We start from the raw sequence: 25414 nt of genomic DNA, 5'->3' as shown, positions 1-25414 counted from the left end.
AAGTGACTGATGATTTTTTGAGTTGTTTTAGGATTATATCCATTTAGGATGGCTGTATTTTTAATTACTTCTAATTCTTGGTTTAGATCCTTCAGTGGAGCAGAATTTGTGTGCTCTGGAAACTAATGATTTAATCATGCCAGATTTCTGAGATGGATAATGAGCGAAGAACACATTGTTTCTAGAACACCCTGAGGAAAAAATATTCACTTTTGAACCCAAACCAAAAATTTGGTTAAGATATGTCGACGATGTATTTGCAGTCTGGGATCATCCTGAACATGAATTACAACTGTTTCTAGATAAAATTAACCTTCTTCATCATTGCATCAACTTTACGTTAGAAAAAGAATCTCCACATGGTATCTCCTTTTTGGATTTGCACATTCAAAGAAAAGAAGGCAGTTCCATCGCCACGTCTGTCTTTTGCAAGCCTACATTCTCAGGTCGCTACATTCACAATTCTTCCGCTCATCATCCATCTCAGAAATCTGGCATTATTAAATCACTAGTTTCTAGAGCACACAAATTCTGCTCCTCTGAAGAATCTCTAAACCAAGAATTAGAAGTAATCAAAAATACAGCCATCCTAAATGGATATAATCCTGGATATAAAATGGATATAAAGGAGAGAATGGAAACAGTAGAAGAGAGAGGTATGGGAATGAAAGAAGAGGAGAGAATGGAAACAATAGGAGCGATGGAATGGTAAGAGGTATAATGTATGGTGACTCAATGATCCGTGGTGTTCAGGATAGGATGCGTGAGGAGTGTTTGCCAGGAGGAACAATAGAAAGGGTGGCTATGGCAATTAAGAGAAGTGAAAGGGTGGATGAGATGATTGTGATGGTAGGAACGAATGACTTGAGTGGTAATGTAAGTCGGGCAGCGAGAGATATGAGATTTTTGCTTGAGACTGTACGGAAGAAGACAGAGAGAGGAAAAATAGTGTGCGTGTTGCCTAGGTATGATAATGATGAGCTGAGCAGAAGAGCGGTGATATTGAATGGCATAATAGCGAGAATGTGTGACAAGAGAGGACTGGTATATGTGGATGCTTGGAGTGCGTTTGAGGAAAGAGAGGAGTTGTTTGCGAGAGACCGTTTGCATTTGAATGAGGAAGGACGTAGGCATCTGGAGAGATTGCTGTTCTGAACGAGTCAGTGTGTCCCAGGGAGGATGATAGCAGGGGTGGCCTCTTGTGGGAATGGATACTTGGGAGAAGGGAGACAATGTCAGGTAAGACTGAGCCCAGTGGAGTCTAGAAGGGATAATGCTGGGTATAGAAACAATGGCATTTATATGCTGTATACTAATGCCAGGAGTATCCGGAATAAGGGAGAGGAATTGGTGGCGCAGATAGCATCAGCCTGGCCAAAAATTATTGCGATCACTGAGACGTGGTTGACAGAAGGGGATATAAAAACAGAAATAGAAGTCACTGGGTATAGCATTTTTCGCCAGGATAGGAGGGGAAAGCGTGGTGGTGGGGTGCTGCTTATGATAAGTGATGACCTATGTCCTCTAAGAGTGGAGAATTTGGAAAGTAGTGAGACAAATGATTTTGAGAGCGTATGGTGTGAGGTAGAGGTAGGCAAGACAGGATATTTAGTGGGGTGTTGCTACAGACCCAGGAGCACAGAGGATGGGGACCAGGAGATGTTTAGACAGCTAAGTTTGGCAAGTGCAAGAAGAATGATTGTTATGGGAGATTTTAACTTCAGTAGTATAAATTGGAGAGAGGAAGATGCATGTAACAATAGGGGAATGGAATTTCTAGAATTCTTGAGGGACAAATGTCTTAGGCAACATGTAACAGAGGGAACAAGAGGTTCAAAAATTTTGGATTTGGTTATAGCATCAGAAGAGTTGATAATAACTGAATTGACGTCTCTCCCACCAGTTGGAGAGAGTGACCATATGGTTTTGACTTGGAAAATGAATAGACATGCAGGAGTATCAAAGAGACGGGAACTTATGTGGAATTATAAGGCAGGTGATTATAATAGTCTTAGACGTCAACTTCGGGAAGTTTCATGGAGGGAGGAATTGGAAGGCCGGGATATCACCAGTGCGTGGGAAATTGTGAAAGAATATTTGTTATCAGCAATGGTAAGTTGTATACCACGAGTGAAGAAGAGGGCGCAATTTGGAGTAAAGTGGATGACAAACAATATTAAACAGGAATTGCATGCGAAAAAGAGGCTATGGAAGAGATATAAGGAGACAGGTGAAGAGATGCATGAGGAATATAAGACACAGGCCAGAAGAGTGACTCGTGTGGTAAGGAAAGCGAAACTGGAATATGAGAGGAGATTGGCCCTAAGATCCAAAGAAAATCCTAGGGAATTTTTTAGCTATGTGGCCAGTAGGAGGAGAAATGACTGTGGAAGAATGATATTGTGGGATAAAAATGGGAATAGAGTGACTGATGCAGAGGACATAGTGGAATTGTTCAATGAACACTTTATTGGAGTATTTCATCCTAGAGGAGTCAGTTTTAATGCTAGAGGGATAGGACTGGTACGAGGTCTGGAGGTACAGGAGGAGAGTGTGTTTCAGATACTGAGTACTCTTGATGTCAGTAAAGCTGTGGGACTGGATGGTATTTCGCCACGAGTTTTGAGAGAATGTGCTAGGGAATTGACAATACCTTTAACGTGGCTTTTCAATGAAAGTCTGGCTTTGGCAAAGGTGCCCAGGGAATGGAAGGAAGGTAAGATAGTGCCATTGCATAAGGGTGGTAACAGACTGGAAGTGTCTAATTATAGGCCAGTCTGTGTGTCATCAGTAGTTGTTAAGATCTTGGAGAAAGTAGTGAGGGACCGTGTACAGCATTGGGCAGATGAGGGTAATGTTATCTGTGAGAATCAACATGGATTTGTGAAAGGACGCTCTTGTTTTAGCAATATGCTAGCCTTTTATAATAAAGTTACAAGAGCATTAGATGAGGGAAAGGCATATACTGCAATTTTCTTAGACTTGGCGAAGGCATTTGACAGGGTGCCACATGATAAGCTGATATTTAAGTTGCAGCACATGGGTCTGGATGTCAGATTGGTCAACTGGATTCAGGATTGGCTGTCTGATAGGTATCAGAGAGTTGTGTATGGTGGAGCAGTTTCCAGGAGGCAGAGGGTTACAAGTGGGGTCCCACAGGGCTCAGTACTAGGACCTATATTGTTTAACCTTTATATCAATGACATAGCCAGTGGATTGCAGGGGGATATTCAGTTGTTTGCGGATGATGCGAAGCTTGGAAGGATTATTAGTAATAGTGCAGATGTGGTAGCCCTGCAAGAGGATTTAAATAAGCTAGATAGATGGGCAAATGAATGGGGGTGTCAGTTTAATGCAGCAAAATGTAAGGTCTTGAGGTTTGGGAAACATCGATGGGATGCTGCATACTCTATGGGAGGAGTTATACTGGAGGAAGTAGGGGAGACAAGAGATCTGGGGTTGATGATTGATAGAAACCTGAAGTTTAGGGGACATATTGCAAAGGTGGTGAAGGTAACACAGAGGATTGCTGCTATTATGAGAAGGACACTGACCTGCAGAGATAAGAGGGTTATCATTCCGTTGTATAAGTCTCTGATCAGACCACACTTGGACTATTGTTCTCAGATTTGGTCCCCAGGATTTGAAGGGGATAAATTAACCGTGGAAAGGATACAAAGACGGATGACAAAGATGGTTTCAGGACTGTACAAGGATAGTTATGAGGATCGGCTGAGAGAATGTGGACTGCAGAGTTTGGTGGATAGAAGAAGGAGAGGTGATATGATTGAGACTTTTAAACTGTTGAGAGGTGGTTACAGGGTTGACACTGGGGAGTTCTTTCGCTTGGTTGATCAGCGGGAAGGAGTGATGACAAGAGGCCATCCCTGGAAGTTACGAAAGGAAACTGTGAGCAAGAGGGTAAGGAGTGGTTTCTTTGTGTGGAGGGTGGTTGAGCCGTGGAATGCATTGCCTGATGGAGTGGTGGGAGTGAGAACGGTCAGTGGGTTTAAGGAGTGGTATGATAAACTTTGTGTTTCTCAGGGGGGGACTTCCCCTCGATGAGTCTTGACAGGCTTTATGTCTTAGAAAGGACCTCCCTCGATGAGTCTTTTGACTCCTTGGAGGCCTGAATAATAATAATAATAATAATAATAATAATAATAATAATAATAATAATCCTAAAACAACTCAAAAAATCATCAGTCACTTTCCCACACATCAAGCCAGACAAGAAGAAATCCATAGGATTCCCATACCTTACGTCAAAGGCATCTCCGATGAAGAAATACAATTTTGCCACTACTTACAAACCTATCAACCAAATTTACAACTTGTTACCTTCTCCTAAGGACAAACTCTCACCTTTGATGTTGCCTGGCGTTTATGAGATTCCATGCTCATGCAAATTGTACAGACAGGTAGGTCTGTTCAGAAACACATCTCGGAACATCAAGACCACATTCGTCTTTTTAAACCACAGAAATCTGGCCTCTCTCAACACAGAATTGAAAATCCAAGCCATAGGATCCATTGGGAAAAGTCTAAACTGTTACATAGATCTTTATATAAACATGAGCATTTATATAAAGAAAGTTCTGAAGCCCTACTACACAGACCAAATTTAAACCACAACGGTGTTCTTACTATTCCTAAAGTATGGGAAATTGTCATACAAAATTGTGTAAAATAATTATTATTTTATTATTATTATTATTTTATAATAAATTTAGTTTAATCCTGCAACAAGTTGCCCTGGTGTTGTATCACCTTAACCCAGTCCTGAAGATACTTTCAGGCGCAAACTTTGTTTGCTCACACTTGGATAAAGGATTAAACTAAATTTATTATACTCTAACCAAGTGGAAAATAAACTTTAAACTTTCAATATTATTATTTTGTTTTGTTTTTTATCACTAGTTTCCAGAGCACACAAATTCTGCTCTTTTTTTTTTTTTTTTTTTTTTTTACTTCTGTAACACGTTACACACGTTTAATGAGATTCTATTGTAATCATGCACCCTAACTGTATGTTATTCCTATTGTTGTTTAAACTACTGTACTGATGATGTCCTAAGTATCTTAGGATGAAATATTTACAATTAAATAATTTTCACTGTGGTTAATACGTGTGTTTCTTTTAATTATGATCTCATCACAGGTTTCATTAATAAAAAAAAAAAAAAAAATACTATGATTGATAACCTCCAAATTGGAGAAGCTTAAAAAAAAGATAGTTTCAGCATTCAGGATACAGTTGATGTTGTCAATGGATTTGTTATTGGTAACCTCCAAATTGGAGAAGCTTAAAAAGAAGATAGTTTCACCATTCAGGATACAGTTGATGTTTTCAATGGATTTATTCAGAAGCATAACATCATCTGCATAAAGTAAAGACATAAGATTAATATCACCGATTTCGATATCAGATTTACCAATTTCCTTCATAAAGTTGTCCATATAGATAATGAATAACAGTGGAGATAATGTACACCCTTGTTGCACACCTGATTTTACCTCAAGTCATCTTTCTGTACCTCCTTCAGTTCTAACTGCTGACTTACAGCTTAAATAGAGACTATGTATTGCTGTCCCATTTACACCATATATAATTGTAGAGTTTTGAAGAGTTTCCTCTTGTCACTTTATCGTATGCCTTTTCCAGATCAACGAAACTTACAAATCCTTGTTATATTCCCAAGATTTCTCATTTATTTGTCTTAAAGTGAAACCCTGATCCTGATGATCTCTATTTGGCCTGAATGCAGCTTGTTCTTCACCAAGCTTCCCTTCCAAATTTTGAAGGGAAGCTTGGTGAAGCTTCCCTTCAAAATTTGGAAGGGAAATTTTGAAGGGAAATTACCTGTTTCTGAAGTATACTTTGCCAGGAACACTCAGTATGGAAGTACCTCTGTAATCCTCACATTTAGTTTTATTTCTCCTCTTTATAGACGGATACTATGAGAGTTCCATTCCAGTCATCTGGAATTCGATCCTCCAACCAGGCCTTCTGAATTATGCAATGCATATACTGTGAAAGTTTTATACCTCCATATTTGAGCAGTTCTGGTCAAATTTCATCCAGCTTCCTTTCCACATTTCAGGTTTTTGATGATTTTCTCTACTTCAAGTATGGATATGTATTTCTGATGGCATTCTTGTTGGGAGTTTTCTACCATCATGCTGACTCTGCTTGTTTCATTCAGCATTGTTTCATAGTAATTACTCAAGACATTTAGAATATCTTTATCTTCAGTTTTCATGCCACCTTTATAATCTCTGATTCCTTTTATGGTACTCTTTTCTCCATTTCTAAGCTTTTTCAATAGCCAACAAATATTTTGCCACCATCCTGATATTTATTTTTTATGTTCTTACCAAAGTCTTCTCATGACTTTTGTTTAGCCATGAGGGTCATCTGAAAAGTTCTCGGCCTAACAATGACAAAACAAATTTATAATTTCAATTTTTTTTTTTCAACATAATCTCCCTTAAGACTAATACATTTATTCCAGCGATGCTCCAGTGCCATTATTGTCCCTGTAGTGGTTCTCGGTAAGATCTGCAAAATACCCCTCTACAGCTGCAATCACCTCTTGATTTGAAGAAAAACGCTGACCAGCGAGGAAGAGATTTAGTTTTGGGAAGACATACAAGTCAGAGGGAGCCAAATCTGGGGAATAGGGTAGATGTTTCAACAATTCATAGTGCAGATCCCTTAATTTTCCCATTGCCAAAATACCTTTGTAGGCAAGTGCACTGTCCTGATGAAAGATGATTTTTTTTCTTCTGCAAACCAGGTCTTTTCTCATGAATTTTTTCTCTAGTCTGGTTGAAAGATCGGAATAATATTCCCCGCATATTGTTTTACCCTTTTCAAGATAATTAATAAACAAAATGCCTTTAGCATCCCAAAACACTGATGCCATGATCTCTCCTGCTGATGGAACTGACTTTGTCTTCTTTGGCTCTGAACAACCAGGTTCTGTCCACTATTTTGACTGCTGTTTGGATTCTGGTGTGAATTGGTGAATCCAAGTCTCATCCATAGTAATAAATCGATGCAAAATCAGTTTTATTCTTGTTAAAATGCTCCAAGCACTGTTCAGAGATTTTCATGCGATTGCGTTTTTGATATGCTGTGAGCAAGCATGGCACCCATCTTGCAGAAAACTTTTTCATTAGCAATTCTTCATGCAAAATATATCCTATATGTTCTTTTGAAATGCCTATAGTCTCAGCAGTTTCATGCACTTTGACTCGCCAGTCATCCAATACCATATTGTGCACTTCATCAGTGATTTCTGGTATGTTGTTATATCTTTTGAATGTCCTTCATGTGGATCATCTTCAAGGCTGGTATGACCACGTTTAAACTCAGCAGCACATTTCTTAATTGTCGAAAATGAAGGAGGAGTGCCCAAAAACTTTTATAAACTTCAAATTAATTTTTTTTGAGTTAAACCGTCTTTTACAAAGAATTTTATAACCGCACGATATATCAATTTTATCCATTTCAAGGGATACAGACAACTTTTGCTTCAGACAGCTGTATAAAACAAAGTACTTGATATAATGACTTGCAGTTTTACATGGATGCTTATGACAGATGTACCAACTTAGAAAAAAAATCTTGCCAGTAGTGTTGCCATCTATGGTCGAGGCTGAGAACTTTTCAGACCACCCTCGTAATTTTACACAGTGCATTTTAAAACTTTCTTACATTTTTCTGTGTATTCTCTAAGAGTACAAGCTGACTTACCAGGAACTTTCGATTTGGTTTCTTCTTTTCCTTCACCGTTTCTTTAACCTCCTGAGTCCACCATTAAGTTCTGATTTTTCTATCCTTATATACAACCTCACCACATGCATCTCGACTGAATCAATCAATGGTTTCTTCAGGATTTCCCATTGAATCTCTGATATTTGGTTCTTCTTTTCAAACTGTTTCATTTTTTTTCATCAGTGATGTTTGTGTATATCAGTCTACAGTTCACCTCTGAAAGCTGCTCAACCTTTTATCCTTTTAAAAGTTTCTTATACATACACTCTTCTTTTCAATATTAAATTCAGTTTTATCCTGCTCAAAACTAAATAGTGATCACTTCCTATTTTAAATCCTCTGTGCATTCTTGTGTCCTGAACTAGTGAGAAAACATCACTATCAACTGTTTGAGTGCGGTTAGTAGTTGGAAGGGGGCCAATCGTTCGATGCTGTTTGGCACACTCTCCCTCAATGAGTCTTTGGACTCCCTGGAGATGTCAAATAATGATAATAATAATAACTGCAGGAGATACAACATAGTCAATGAGACTTTTCTCTCTCCATGTGAATTTGTGCACATCACATTTTTATGGAACATGGTTAGTAATAACTAATACATGTCCTGAACAGAAATCCATACATTTACCATTATTATTAGATTTGCTATTTTCTCTATATTTTCCTAAAACAATTCTATACATCTGGTAATCATTTCCTACTCTGCTGTTTAGATCTCCAACAAGGACCAACCTTTCCTTTTTCATTGAGCCAGAAAAAAATTGCCTCAGATGCCTCAAAATATTCCTCCATTTCTTCCTTGGTAGAACCTTCTGTGGGACTATAAGCAGAGATCAGTCTCATTGTCCAGTTTCCCATTCTGATATTTGCCCACATCAGTCTACTTGATATTGTCTGCCATTCAAGAAGATTATTCTCATTTATAGTGTTGAATACTATAGCTACTCCCTCTTTTCCCTGATTGTTATTGCCAGAATATAACATTTTGTATTTGTCACTTAGAAAGTCTCACCTGTTTTTGTGTTCTTTGTTTCAGTCATGCCTATTATATCAATATGGTACTTATCTAATTTTTTTGCTAGTTTCATTTCTTTTCCATTAGTGCTTCTTACATTGATAGTACCAAACTTGAATTCTGTTGATGTTGAGTTGGAATGTGTTCTGTGATTTACATTACAACTTTTACTGCTTTATCTATTGGTAATAATGTGTTTTTCATTATTGTGTTTATCTTTATTGAATACTAATTCAATTCTCATTGACTTATTTATGATCTTAAATGAAGGGTATAAATTATCAAAGAAAATAGCTTATGTTATAATATTTTAACGAAAAGTAATATTGTTTCATGCATTTCTGTGCTCCTTATAGACTTGAACCATCAGAAGGATGTGGACCATTCCGGTTATATAGTTTTATGTTTCAGTCTGTTGAAGTAGCCATAAGTACCTGGCCTGCAATACTTGTCAGCATCATTAGTTATCTCTTTAGTGTAGCACCAGCAATCATACTCTTTGCCTTATTACTGTAAGTCATAAAAGTAAACTAAAAGTTAACTTAGTTAATTAAAAGTTATTTAGTTATTTTATTTGTTTATTTATTTGGTTAACATCCAGATCTGCTCTTTATCTATAATAATTCAAATCAAAGCCACCATCAATTTTTAGTGTACAAATAGGTTTATTTTATGAAACAGATTGTTTAATTGGAAGCACTCTTATGAGCCAAAACATACTGACCACCCCCCCCCGGTCTATTTTGGGAAAACTAGACTGCACGATTGCCACTTGGTAGGAAACAGACAAGTGGTGGCAGTATCTTACCTGGTGATCATTTTGGTTCAGGTATTGATAGCCCTGAACATTGACAGTGTGGCCCACTGGATCTAGACTCTTTCAACAAGATGACACCTCGTGTCAAGAAGTTTCAAAGAGTATATCCAAACATTCCATATGCTCCCCTGTCTGCCTAATTCTCCTGATTTCAGTCCCATCAAGCATTTGTGGAATATTGTGGAATAATCTGGAATACAGAATCTGCCTGTTGATGTCAGTGCCTCACTTATCTGCTGATCTCTGAGATGTTATTCTGTCTAGTTGGTCCAAAATACCTCAGGATACCGTCCAGGGTCTAGTGAAGTTGATCCCAAGATGGGTGAAAGTGATTATCTTGACCAAAGACTAATCAACATGCTATTAGGTAGATGGTCATGTTTTGGCTCATTAGTGCACATTGACAACTACATTAACTTCTTTATTTACCCAGCTTTCAAGGAACTTCAGAGTATACAGATATACAATAATGATACCTTAATTATGCCTGTTAACCACTGCATTTTACAATTATCAAGTTAATGCTGTGAAAGAAGAACCAAAATTTCAGAAAATGATAATTTAAAAATGAAGTGAAAAATAAAAATCTGAATGCTGCCATCATTTTATTAGATAATATGATTGCTTTGCAGTTTTGCAACATAAGCACCCACAGGAGAAATTATGTCTATTTCATCCATAAGCAAGTTATTCTGACACTATGGTTGAATGGATTTTATTCCAATTTGGTTTTCTTAATCCTCACAAAACTTGTTTGAGCAGTTCCAATTTTTGTCTCAATTGAACAGTTTGCAGAGGACAAAATTCGTTGATATTATTAATTTATTGTTATTATGCAAGCTTCTCCAAGAGAATCCAAAGACTGATCAAAGGAAGGGGGTCCCCATTCTAGTTACACAATGCTTACATCATATCTCATCTTGAACATATCAAGTGATGCATTCACAACACCAAACAATAGCCCATTATACATGCATGCGTATACACACTGTGTGTGTGTGGGGGGGGGGTGCATGTTTGTATGCCTAAGGTGAAAACCAAACTCAGAACCTTCAGATTATGAGATTGAGATTATATATACATACCCCGACTTATGCGAATCTGGAGTTACGCGGTTTCTTATATGTACGTATTCCCGTCCCGCTTCACACCTCACCACTAGTCGTATCTTTCAGGCACCAGCCACATTCGCCAGTGTCGCACAAGCTGTGAACAAGCACTGACGTGTTTCGCACGGTCTCCATTCATACATGATTTTTATAGTCTACAAACCTTGCGATTGTTATGTTCTTGATAAAAATTTTATCACATAAAAAATAATAATGTCATCCAAAAGAAGCAAGTCCGATTCTTCTACAGCTAGCAAGAAAACAAAAACATTAACTTCGGAAACAAAACTCAACATTATTAAGGATTTTGAAGGCGGAATGAAAATTTGTGAGCTAGCAAAGAAGTTCAATCTACAGAATCCATAGTAAGAACAATCATCAAAGAAAGGTTTACATATTTTGGAGGACATAGATTCTAATGAGGAACGAACTGTAGCCACAAGGCAAAAGGCAAGGAATAAAAAAATCATTAGCTTGCTATGAAGAAAATTTGCGTGACAAGAAAAAGACATTATGCTGTCAGACGAATATATTAGATTTTATGAAACCATCGACATCGAAATAGCTTTCTTTTTTTGGTGTACGGAAAACTACAATTATGATTATATTTCTTAAAAAATATAGGTGTTTTTGTAAACCTTTGGTCCCAATTGTATGTTTGTATATATAAATTACATGCAAAATTATACCCCGAGTTACACGAATTCGACTTACGCACTTTTTGTTGGTCCCACCTACCGCGTAACTTCAGGGTTTTACTGTATTGCAATAACTCACTCTGACTGGATGAAATTTAATAAAGGAATTTAGAATGCACACATGAATATGATCACATGGTTCAAGCCTGATTTCAAAGGGCACATTTTCATTATCACAACAATTTCAAATGATATTTATAATTCCACACTGTGGTAATAATTAATAATTATCAAAAATTATTAATTAATAATTATTATTATTAGAATGACTGAGACTTCTAAATCTGTTAACAGGTATCCACCTGAATGTCAAACAAACAAGGATGGGCCAGTGATTTAGAACCCCAATCAAATTGTATTCTATATTACTTAAAAAACTACATACATGATATTGGAAGGTTTTTTCCCCACTTGGTTAGACGATAATAAATTTAGTTTAATCCTTTATCCAAGTGTAAGCAAACAAAGTTTGCGCCTGAAGTATCTTCAGGACTGAGGCAACTCGTGGTAAAGGTGGATCAAGCTCTCATCACTCCTTGTCCTAGTATCTCCCATAATGCCTAGCCCTTAATGCATAGCATTATACATGTCCGCAAGGAGATGTGCTTTGCATTATGGGAGATACTAAGACAAATGGATGAGAGCTTGGTCCACCTTTACCGTGAGTTGCCTCAGCCTTGAAGATACTTCAGGCACAAACTTTGTTTGCTTACACTTGGATGATAAAGGATTAAACTAACTTTATTATCGTCTAACAAAGTGGAATAAAAAAATATAAAAAAATTTCCAGCATCTTTCTCTTAGTCCTGAGTAATTTAATAATAAGGTGAGACACCTTTTGGCAACTCATATAGGTAAATATGACTTCTCCATTGTTTCTGCCTTAGTATCACTACCTCTGGGTCTGACTCCCACTGATGAGACATCAATAAAGGTCGAAACCAGTTGGAAGCTTGTCGCCAGCATTGCCCATGAAGTTAACTGAGGCACGGCTGTTGCTGTTACTCCTCAGATGAGAAATGAGCTGCTCTGCTTGGTGGTGGGGTGAGCCTACCATGGGATAGAGCCAATGCTGAGAGTTCTTCTCAGTGGCAGGGTGAGCCTGTTACTGAGGGCGAACAATGCTGAGTTTTTGGAGTTTGACCTGTACTTGAACATGGTCGAAACCGGTCTGGGTAGTGGTCCTTCCCTTAATGCATAGCATTATACATGTCCGCAAGGAGATGTGCTTTGCATTATGGGAGATACTAAAACAAGGACTGATGAGAGCTTGATCCACCTTTACCGCTAGGTTGCCTCAGTCCTGAGGATACTTTAGGCACAAACTTTGTTTGCTTATACTTGAATAAAGGATTAAACTAAATTTATTATAGTCTAACCAAGTGGAAAAAAAGAAATAAAAAAAACTTCCAACATCTTTCTCTAAATCCAGAGTAATTTAATAGTAAGGTAAGACACCTTTTGGCAACTCGTATAGATAAATATTACTTCTCCATTGCTTCTGCCTTAATATCACTACCTCTGGGTCTGGCTCTCACTGACGAGACCTCAGTAAAGGTCGAAACCGGTCTGGGTAGTGGCCTTTCCTTTAATGCATAGCATTATACATGTCTGCAAAGAGATGTGCTTTGCATTATGGGAGATACTAAGACAACGAGTGATGAGAGCTTGGTCCACCTTTACCACGAGTTGCCTCAGTCCTGAAGATACTTCTGGTGCAAACTTTGCTTACACTTAGATAAAGGATTAAACTAAATTTATTTTAGTCTAACCAAGTGGAAAAAGAAATAAAAAAAACTTTCAACATCTTTCTCTAAATCCAGAGTAATTTAATAATAAGGTGAGACACCTTTTGGCAACTCGTATAGGTAAATATGACTTCTCCATTGCTTCTGCCTTAGTATCACTACCTCTGGGTCTGGCTCCCACTGACGAGACTTCAGTAAAGGTCGAAACCGGTCTGGATAGTGACCCTTCCCTTAATGCAAAGCATTATACATGTCCATAAGGAGATGTGCTTTGCATTATGGGAGATACTAAGACAAGAAGTGATGAGATCTTGATCCACCTTTATCACGAGTTGCCTCAGTCCTGAAGATACTTCAGGTGCAAACTTTGTTTGCTTACAATAAGATAAAGGATTAAACTAAATTTATTATACATACATGATAGTAAAAAATAATCAGACATTATGTCAGCTTTAGTGTAATGGTTATAGAAAGTTTCTCGCTTTTTCATCAGAGTATTGTGAAAAATTAACATGTAAGTGGAAGACATAATGTAAAGATTAAATTATGGAGTTTTTGGTCACTTTCTGCAACCATTCTCAATGCACATAGCAAAAAAGATAAAACAAATTATAGTAACATTTAAAATTAAAGTGCTGTTACAATGCATGATATTAATTGCAGAAGTAGAGATTGATTGCTAAATGGAAGAGCTCCGTCAGAAAGATAAAGAGGCAGTCTTGAAAAAGAAGAAAGTATATTGAAAGTTCATGACAAGTAAGTCAACTTGTGCTCTCAGAGAATATAAAGAATGTAAGAAAGTAGTGCACTGTGTAAAACAAGCTAAACAAAAGTCATGGAAAGACTTTGGCAAGAACATAGAAAATAAATATCAGGAATGTAGCAAACTGTTCTGGAAGTTATTGAAAAGTGAAAAAAAAATGAAGGAAAGAGTGCTGTGGAAGGAATTAAGGATGATAAAGGTGACATGAAAACTGGAGAAAAAGATATCCTTTAACCTTCGTATAACGCAGTTTTGATATAAGATGGTCTACAAACTGTAGTATCCCTTTATCTTTTCATATATTTTTCAACGCGAGACTTAAAAATCAAATTTTATCTTCATCAAATTGTGCGTATCGCGCATGTAGTTATAAGTAGCGAATTTATATTAGGGAAAATACCCTTTAGCATGCGTGTATGTCAATTGCTTACTATATAAAGTGTTTATTGTTGAATATTGTCTTCGTTTTTTGCCAGGAAAGCGCATTAAAAATCATAAGTGGGTTAATCTCATGCTGGGCACTTTATTTTTTGGTGAGTTACATACAATATGTAATGCTTTTCTTTTTATGTAAAAAATTGATTTTTATAGTAATGGCCACTTAGAACACTTTTGCAATATGGTTGAAAACGAAATTAGTGAATTAATTGATGGCGAAATAGATTTAAATGAGGAGGAACTGGTACAATTAATGTTGTTTATTATTTTAACGGTATAACAGAACACAGAAACTAAGTAAATAATTAATTTATTGACTTGATGCTGATATTTCGCTGGTATTTACTTGATTAGGATGTTGGCCACATCTAAACATACGTTTAGATGTGGCCAACATCCTAATCAAGTCCAAGCCTCCAAAAAATAATATCCCACATAAGGAATTCATTGCTATAAAAGAGCTACACAACAACAGCCAGATTACCATAACAAAAGCAGACAAAGGAAATGCAACCGTGGTGATGGACACAACTGAATATGAAAACAAAATGCACACACTATTACAAGATCAGTCAACATACAAAATTATAGATCGCAATCCTACCAACACACAAAAGAATAAGGCACGAAAATTATTAAAAAAAGTCACTTCCTGGCCCAAAGACACAGTTAACAAACTCAAACCTTTCCATGTTAAAACACCGAGGATCTATGGATCACCAAAAATTCACAAACCAGGCACACCCCTACGCCCAATTGTGGACAGCATAAATAGTCCCACATACAAACTGGCTAGACATTTAGCGAAGCTACTAGCCACTCTCACTAACAATTCTCCCTCCTTTATCAAAAATTCAGCACACCTAAAAAGCATCTTACAACACCTCACCCTAAAAAGCTCAGACTTAATAGTAAGCTTTGACATCACTTCACTATTCACAAATGTACCACTAAAAGAAACCCTCAATCTACTGAAGTCACACTTCCCCCCTGATATATTTGAACTATTCAAATTCACAATACATGCAGGATATTTCACATGGAAAGGGAAAATATACAAACAAATTGATGGGACAGCCATGGGCTCCCCCCTTTCTCCCCCCCTAGCCAACTTTTACATAGAACACCTTGAAAATCAAGCAATCAATACAGCCACTCTCAAACCAACACTTTGGCTACGCTATGTTGATGATGTGCTTGCTATTTGGCCACATGGCCCTGAGACATTGAAAACATTCTTAGCACATTTAAATAGCCAACATCCAAAAATCCACTTTACTATGGAACTGGAAGCCAACAACTGTCTGCCCTTCCTGGATACACTCATCACACGTCTCCCAGATGGTTCCTTATCATTTTCAGTTTTCAGAAAACCCACACATACAGGCAGATACTTACACAAACAATCACACCATCATCCTTCTCAACAATATGGCATATTAAAAACGCTAACCCATAGAGCGAGAGCAATCTGTTCAAATGACAAGGCTCTGACTGCTGAACTGACTCACTTACGCCACACCTTCTTGGCCAACGGCTACAATCCACAAAAAATAAACAAAATACTGAACACTCCCAAGAAACCCCTCCCACCATCCACCACAGAGAACTACAACAAAACAGTCACCATCCCTTACATTAAAGGCACATCCGAAAAGATCTCAAGAATTCTCAATAAACATAAACTACGCACTACATTCAGACCATATAGCAAATTAGCCACCCTCATCCGCTCACCCAAGGACAGCATTCCTCCTTTATCACATCCAGGAGTCTACCAAGTACCCTGCTCATGCAATCAAGCCTACTACGGTCAAACAGGAAGAACTGTGAATATCCGCATCAGCGAACATAAACGATACGTCCGGAAATATCATTATGGGAAGTCGGGCCTAGCAGACCATGCTCTGGATACCCCTGCACATAGGATCAACTGGAAAAACACAAAAGTACTACACAGAAACCCATATAAATCAGAGAGATTGTTCTTAGAGGCGACAGAAGCCCTAAAACACACTCCAAATCTCAACAAATATGGCTGTATTAACTTGCCGAAGATCTGGGAGACAGTCATATTAAGAAAAAACTAGCACTTTTCTAGGACTCTAGTAATATATGATAGCGTTTTTTTTTTTTTTTTTTTTTTCAGATAGAGGGCGCCAAAATCAGGACTCTAGTCTTTGTGTTGCTGCTACAATTTTGGTTAAGTACACCATGTTGTTTTAGTCTCGCGTATTGTGACAAACAGTGTTTTTGTGCTCTGAAGATGCTGGTTATAATACCAGCGAAATATCAGCATCAAGTCAATAAATTAATTATTTACTTAGTTTCTGTGTTCTGTTATACCGTTAAAATAATAAACAACATGTTCGACGAACACATAAGTCTGTCCACACGTTTATGGTACAATTAATAGATGACTTCGAACCAAACGGCTGGGAAAGTTCTGCTGAAGATTCTGATTGCGATGAATCCGTTAAAGAATTCAGTTTAAAGAAATTAGCAGAAGGATGGCGGGGAAAGTTCTGTGGAAGATTCTGATTGCGATGAATCCATTAAAGAATTCAGTTTAAAGAAATTAGCAGAAGGATGGCGGGGAAAGTTCTGTGGAAGATTCTGATTGCGATGAATCCGTTAAAGAATTCAGTTTAAAGAAATTAGCAGAAGGATGGCGGGGAAAGTTCTGTGGAAGATTCTGATTGCGATGAATCCATTAAAGAATTCAGTTTAAAGAAATTAGCAGGATTGAACTTGGCAAGAAAGTTATTTTATGGATAATGATCTCTCAATGGAGCACTCTGGAAAATTCACGAGACAATTGGATATTTGTTTAGCTCCATATTATGAACTTAATAAAAAAATTGCAGCATAGTGGTAAGCAAGGTCTTATTGCTAACTTCTTGATAACTAAATCAGCTTAAGTTTGCAATGAGAATTATACAAATGATGTCCAAGAGATTTCAAGTGATGACGACGTCCAGCTACTCATAAATAAAGAACATCTACGAAATGTTAGTTTTGAAGAAAGTAATGACGATTAAAATATGCACTTTATTTTATTTTGCTTAAAACATTTATGCATTAAGGGCAATGAAGCTTACGTATAATTTATAATTTTTTATAATTTTATACTATATGTTTATTTCATAGTTTATATGTTTTCTTAACCTACATGAATTACCTGAATTAAATAAAAATATATTTTTGTTGAATATGTCATTGTTTATATAATCTTTAAAAAAAAAAAACGATTTCAGAACCTAACCCTACTTTTTCTATGTGATCTGAGTCTTGCATAACGCAATTTATATAGCGCAGCATTTCTATGAAACCTTACATCCGCGTTATACGAGGGTTACCTGTATCCTTTTTGTAAGCCAAATTTCTGGGAGAGAAAAAAAACTTGCAGCTGTGTCTGAAATGGACTAACTCAGCAGCATTTGAAAAAAATATCATGTCTGTTGAAATGTTGTTGATTATAAAAACCTATTTAGGAAATCTGAGATAAAGAACAAAAAAAAAAAAGGAGAATGTATAATGGAGAACTAGATCAGTGAAGGTATTTATTGAATAGATTTTTCAATATATGGCAGCAAGGAAGAGCACAAGGAATTTTTCCCAAAAGTCAAATAAGAATTTTATAAAATGAAATTTTTCTTAGGGAAAATGACAAGGTTGATTGGAATCAGCAGCTAAATAGGTGGTGAGTATGTGAACAGTAAACAAAATTAAGGCAGTGTAAGATAAGTTGTGTGAGAGTTAGAGTTGGATTTCCATGATGAACCTTAGGACAGTTCGAAAGTATATGAACAATAACAGTGATAAGTCATGCTGTTTTGGGGCAGTAGTTACTTTTTTTTTTTTTAATTTCATTTAATTAATCTTTCCATAAGTATTATATTTATAAATATGGTTGCAGCCTAAGTGCCTTATTATTAATGCCTTTATCCTTTTTTTTCCTTTTTATTGCAGCCTAGCTATGTCTTATTACATAATTGTAGCATCAGCCCATAAAGATATGATTCGTATTCTCAAAGAACAACTCATTTTGGAAGGAAAAGATAAGCAGTTTCTTCTCTCTAGGTTAACAGATGTTTCTCACCATACTCGAATCCACAGTCAGTTAAAAAGAGAATAGCTTGACCTGCAGTATATTCTTAATGTTTATAATTTTACATCCAGTTTAATATTTATATCAGTTTTCACATATCACTGTTTACTTATATGCCACTGAATACTGTAGGTGTTTTCATATTCAAAATATTCATTCAAATTTTGTAATAAAAACATTTTAAATACTTGTGATTCAGAATAAAATTTTACAACCAAATTATTTGGTAGTATAAATGAAATAATTCCAAGATAGTGTTTAACAATTACTATTCATGCAACACCTAACTTGCATTACTTTAGATTATATTTTTCACAACTATCTAATTCAAAATGATACTTTATAAAAGGAAGGATAAAATAAACGAACAAGCATATGGATAGAGAACTTCTTTTTTTTTCTTTTATATATTGTTATTATTATTATTCCTGATCTCCATGGAGTCAGGATTCATCATGGGAAGCCAACACTAAACAGCACAAAGTCTGCCATGTCACTGCTTAAACTCATCCACTACTGCACTTTTACCACACCTTCAGGCAATGCATTCCATACTCCTACCACTCTCCATACAAATAACATACTTTCTTACCCACTTATTTACTGTATCCTTTTGCAACTTCCAGTCCTTGTCCTTATTTCTTCCCCTCATTCCAGCATATGAAATCTCCTGTGTCGATCCATTAATACCCTTTCAACAATTTAAATGTTGCAATCATATCCTCCTCCTTTTTTCTTCTATGCACCAAACTTTGTAGTGTGTGTATGCCTTTATATCTCTCCTTGTAACCAACATTGTACAGTCCTGATATCACATTCATTGTCCATCTCTGTACTCTAAGGTTATCTCATCCCCCTTCAAATCCCAGTAGCCACCTCAGTATTGCAGCAGATCTCTGTGTTTTTTCATAACTTTTGCAATATGTCACCTGAATCCTCCACCTCTATCAGCATAACTCCACCAAGTGAGTATAAAGCATCCCATATGTAAATCCCAAATTTCAAATCATCCATTTAGTTCCAGGGTTACTTAAGGGTCTTCGAGCACTTGTTTGATCCATGATGGCAGGAAAGAGACACAGAGGAAGACTAGGTCTAGGTGGATTGATTTAGTCAGAAGTGCCTTAGAAGCAGGAAATGTTAGATATGACAGTATTGGCATGCTGACAAGTAAGAGACTAATTTGGAGGAAAATTGTTGATAGGAGATTAGTAATAATATAGAATTACTCATGCACTGCTGTCTTAGTAGCCAGAATATACCTTGGTACATATCAGGAAAGGGAAAATGATGATGACGACATTTAGTTTCAGTAAACTGGCATCCCCATTCTTTAATTGCTCACCTTTCCAGTTTATTCAAATCCTCTTGAACAGTTAAATCATCAGCATTATTCTAATAACCCTCCTCAGTGCTTTTTTTTCTAGAAAAAAAGGTGCCAGAACCAGATTTTTATTAGTTAAAGAAAATGATATTCAAATCTTAATTTAAATGAAATATAAAGTGGCTGTTGCTGTCACGGATTCGCATAAATGAATTAAATATAATTTATCTTCAGTATTTTTTTATTTTAGACATGATCAAATGTAAAATTAAACAAACAAATTAAAATATTGAACAGTTAAATCATCAGCATTATTCTAATAACCCTCCTCAGTGCTTTTTTTTCTAGAAAAAAAGGTGCCAGAACCAGATTTTTATTAAAGAAAATGATATTCAAATCTTAATTTAAATTAAATATAAAGTGGCTGTTGCTGTCACGGATTCGCATAAATGAATTAAATATAATTTATCTTGAGTATTTTTTTATTTTAGACATGATCAAATGTAAAATGAAACAAACAAATTAAAATATACAACCAAAGACCAAATATAAAAGTAAAGGTAAATTTGTAAAAAACATTATGATTTAAGAGAAGTTATAGTGTTTCCCAAAGTTTTGTCCAATTCTCGTCGAACAAATTGTCTCGTCTCCTTTCTTTGCTCTTAATATCTAAGGCCGAATGTCATCCTCTGAGTAACCACTGATCAACAGACTTTGAACGATGAAAGTCTTTAAGGTGGTCCAACGCCAACGAGTTTGATGAATAAAAGTGCTAAAACTGTTTTAGTCTTCAACGAAGCTCTTGTTGGGATGATAATTAAATTCATCTGCGAAAATCCGTGTTCACATTTACTTGATGAAATTTGGGAACGGTATTCAGAGTATGTACCAAACACAACAGCATTTCTAGGTATGTCTTATCGAGAATGTATTCACGGAATCCACGAACCATTTCTCTTTCATTTAGTTGCAGTCTGATTGATAAATTTCTAATTTCTGCCTCTCCAAATGTTAGCTGAGCATCAATATCTTCAGGCCAATATTTTTGGTCAAGCACACATTCCCAAAGTGCTAGCTCAACATCTTCGCTATCAAGCAACCTTTTTAGTTGTAGTCTGATTGATAAATTTCTAATTTCTGCCTCTCCGAATGTTAGCTGAGCATCAATATCTTCACTGGTAATTAGTTTATGGAATTAACAACGCATATAAAGTATTAATTAAAGGTAACTTTAATGAATAACTTCTATATTTCGGCAATGTCACATTGCCATCTTCGGGAACATAAAGATATGGTATGTGCACTCAGGAACTAACACAAAGCAAATGAGGAAGAAAGCAAGAAACTAATATTGTTCCTAAAGTCCTAATGGTGCCCTCTTGCGGGCTAATTTGGTAGTCTTGGCAGTTGGGCTGAAGTTCTCATAATGAAAGTCTCCCAAATTTGGGGCAGTTTCATGCACCCAAATTTGTTGAGGTTAGGAACGTTTTTTAGAGCTGCTGAAGATTCTTTGAATAATCTTTTGTATTTAAACTTGCTGCGATGGATTATTTTTGTTTTCTTCCAACGAAACTGCCCCAAATTTGGGAGACTTTCATTATGAGAACTTCAGCCCAACTGCCAAGACTACCAAATTAGCCTGCAAGAGGGCACCATTAGGACTTTAGGAACAATATTAGTTTCTTGCTTTCTTCCTCATTTGCTTTGTGTTAGTTCCTGAGTGCACATACCATATCTTTATGTTCCCGAAGATGGCAATGTGACATTGCCGAAATATAGAAGTTATTCATTAAAGTTACCTTTAATTAATACTTTATATGCATTGTTAATTCCGTAAACTAATTACCAGTTATGTCTAACCAACGTATAAGTCTTACTACTAGAATCAATATCTTCAGGCCAATGTTTTTGGTCAAGCATGCATTCCCAAAGTGCTAGCTCAACATCTTCACTATCAAGCAACCTTTTTTCAATTGGCTCTTTCAATTTGGTATAAAATGTTTTTGGGTCAATAGGAGGATTATTTTTTGGAGCTTTTTCGTGAAGTAAAACTCCACGAAAGCGCAGATCACATACAGCAGCTGCAGCACATCTATAATAGGGTCCAAAATTCTGTATTTCTTCAAAAACTTGCACAAGTGCATTTATTTTTTGATTTGCCTTGTAAAAGTTCATGTCACACATCAATCCTAGATCCAGTAAAAAGTCTGTAGATGTTATTTTTCTTCTTAAGCCATCATAAGTACATTTATCATTTTTATCTCTCCTAGGATCATGTATTGCATCTTCAAAATGATGCACTTTAGATTCAAAATTATTCCACACAGCCAAAACTGAATGGAAACTAGATGACACCCATTGAGTACTTAAAATTATTCCAATTTTCAGCAGCTCAACTAGAGGTTGAGCTGCTGAAAATTGGAAGAATTTTAAGTACATTTTTTTGGCAAAGCAAGGTATAGGACATAAATTTATCAATAAATGATTTGAATCTATTGATTCCTGAAATTTGCTTTACAGCATCACTTACTGATAATTCTAGTCTGTGATTAGCACAATGCCAAACTATAATAGAAGGAAATTTTTCTGACAGCAGTTTTTTCACTCCACTTTTACACCCTAAAATTACAGCAGCAGCACCATCGCATGCTAGAGAAACTAAATTTTTTTAAAAATTTTAGTTAAAATCTTCTGTCATCCCATAATAGTTAAGACATTGGAGTAAGGAATCAAATACACTTTTTGCCATTATGTTTTCAAGTTCGATCAAGTCCAAAAATAAATTTATCGGTGAATTAATTCAAACACTTCCGATACAGCATCGAATATACACTATGAGAGTGGTTTTATTACTTATTGTTGTTGAGTCATCAATTATCAATGAAATTATATTTTTGGATTGAACAATTTCTTTAAACATGTTTTTTCTCATTTCTTCACTTACATGATTCACAATATTAATACATGCATTTGTTAAATGAAGAATACAACTCATTTCAATTCCGTTCAGTTCTTGCAGATCAATTTCACTTTCAAAATTATGGAATGATTGGTTTTCCTTTGCTACTTTATATGAAGTTCAAAAAATTTTTGCGGTTATTTCTTTTTCACGAGATAATGATTTTAAAAAAACCTTTTCAAGGGTCTTTTTTTCAGCTTCAGAAACAATTTTTAGCGCTGCTTTATGTGCAGCAGATTCTCTGTGATCAAACTTTTTTTTTCGAAGTGAGCTCATCTGGTGCCTCCTATCTTTGCCAGAATATGTAATCTCATTGTTGGCCCATTCTTTGGAAATTTTCATTCCCATCTTTGTTTCAATTCCAAGAGTTCCAACTTTTTTGCAAGGCATACAGCTAAGTTTCTTTTTGCAAATATACATCCATTCATTTTTCGAGCAAAAATCTTTTTTTGATCTAATGTCCAGCAATTCGGCCAGTCATTTTCAGTTTGACCTTGCTCCTCAAGATTAGCTTGAGATGATTCGAAAACATCAACTGGCACCATTATTTCCACAATTTTTGACGTCATGTCTGTTATTATTCTAGGCTTTTTATTAATGGGACCAGTGGCTGAGAATTAATTGGAAATCTTTTTCATTTTCAAACTTGGGGTCCGACTTTTACACTAAAAAGTAAAAAAAAAATGCTAAAAGGATATGAATATAATGACTTTAAATTTATGTCAATTCAATAAAGATTTTTTTAGATAAATAAGTGTTTTATCGAAAATCTTTTGCATGTTGTCAATCACATATACATGTGTGATTACAGTCACAAACGTAGATGCTAATACCATGTGCAATCACACGTGTTATGTACGCATAAACATTATTTCAAAAATGACGTTTAAAAAATTGAAAAAACTGTAAAAAAAATAGGTGCCAGAGCGCCGTTCCGGTTCATTACGCCAGAAAAAAAGCACTGCCCCTCCTACACACTTCATATCATCTGCATATCTCCCTGTAGTCCACTGACAATATAATTACCATAAATGTTGAACAGTAATGGTCTCAGGCACTGAACCTGGGACCATTCTTTGTCCCAGGTTCAACCTTCCTATTCTTTGTGTCTTGGATTTGTTTGTGAAGTGATTAGAACACTTTTTTTTGTCAGTGCTGAATCATAAATAATTGGTGAGAAACCATAGCCATGTCTTCAATTTGCTTAATGTTCTTTTTCTTGGTGGGTAAAATAATCAGAAATACTACTGTGATATTGAGGGGGATGGAGCAATTTATATCTCAAGAGATGGAATAAAATTTAGATTCAACATCTAGAGTGAATTCTTACCTATCCCTAAATGCATGTTTTCCTATCATACTCATACAATACCCTCAAAATTCACATGCACACACACATACACTTAATCTGAACACTCAAGAACAAAAACTGAGCAACACAACATCACAACAAATGTCAAAGTGAAGTATACTAAAATAGATTGACCTTTATAATTGTTATTAAAGCAAACTGATTTGTGAAGTAACTCACACCATAATGGCCTGTGTGAAATAACTCACACAGGCCATTATGGTGAGTATACTTCCTAGTAAGTGCAATCTGCATTTTGGAATATCATGATACAAGAAGTTAATTATTGAAGATACTTCATTTGTAAACTTGTTTATGTTCATCATCATTGGTATCAATTGCCTGATATATACCTCCAAAGGTTGTTCAGGTTACTATGACAGCACTACATGATTAAGTTTATTATAAATCTCCTATCAACAATTTTTCTCCAAATCAGTCTATTACTTGTTAGCAGTCCAATACTGTCTTGTCTAACATTTTGTGCTTCTAGGGCACTTCTGATTGAATCAATCCACATGACTTTGGTCTTTCTCTTGGTCTCTTTTTTACCATTTATTTATTTATTATTATTATTATATGACACCTCCAAGGAGTCCAAAGATTCATCGAGGGAGGGCACCTACTCTACAACTCCCGTCTCCATCTAGACCAATGGCATCTACTGCCCACCATCACCACTGGTATTTTCACAGACAATCACAAACAACCATGCCTACAATGGGAATTGAACCAGCAGCCCTTTTGCTGGACAATGGATATGCTAACCATATCCGTTGTACAACCAGGCCTGGCTGCCATCTTGGCATCAAACACCTGTTTTGCTAACCCGTTCTCAGCCTATTCTGCTTAAGTGGCCATACCACCTTAGACTAGCTCTGCTCAGCTGTGAACATTCTTGAATGTGAACAATATCAAGTTCCTTTCCAATATCCTCAATTTTAACGTGATTCTGCTATTAATGCCATCTGTTCACTTTAATTTTTTTTTTAAAACAATGTGGTCTTTAATAGAGTGCTTTATTTCTAACCCAACTCTCAGATTCATTTCTACTTTTAACCTGCCATCTTTATTATTATGATACCTCCATGGAGTCCGAAGATTCATTGCAGGAGACCCAATCTATCCACATAATCTATCATACCGCTCCTTGAACCCATTAACAAACAAAGCACTCACAACTGACTCTGGCAACCCATTCCACTCATTCACAACTCTCCAAGCAAAAAAATTTAGTCCTCATGCCCCTACTAACCACACCTTTATTCAACTTCCAGGGATGATCCCATGTTCTAGTC

At 36.1% G+C, this 25414-nt stretch overlaps 1 protein-coding gene across 4 annotated transcripts in view; it reads left to right on the top strand.

The window, feature by feature from the left end:
• Positions 1 to 18701, top strand: part of LOC150102971 (transmembrane channel-like protein 7) — a 407541-nt gene extending 388840 nt beyond the window's left edge. For all 4 annotated transcript variants that reach the window (XM_090398590.1, XM_090398591.1, XM_090398592.1 and 1 more), the window contains 2 exons: positions 9155 to 9310; positions 18344 to 18701. In XM_090398590.1, the coding sequence (XP_090254716.1) occupies positions 9155 to 9310; positions 18344 to 18509 (322 nt within the window). In that variant the 3' untranslated portion in view covers positions 18510 to 18701. The remainder of the gene's footprint in view (positions 1 to 9154; positions 9311 to 18343) is intronic.
• Positions 18702 to 25414: the final 6713 nt, after the last annotated feature.

The sequence above is a fragment of the Typopeltis vanoorti genome, chromosome 9, assembly GCF_054136105.1.
Source record: "Typopeltis vanoorti isolate ZY-2024b chromosome 9, IOZ_Tvanoo_1.0, whole genome shotgun sequence".
NCBI lineage: Eukaryota > Metazoa > Arthropoda > Arachnida > Uropygi > Thelyphonidae > Typopeltis > Typopeltis vanoorti.
Note: the sequence above shows the minus strand (reverse complement) of the source record. Positions and strands in the feature narration are given on the sequence as shown.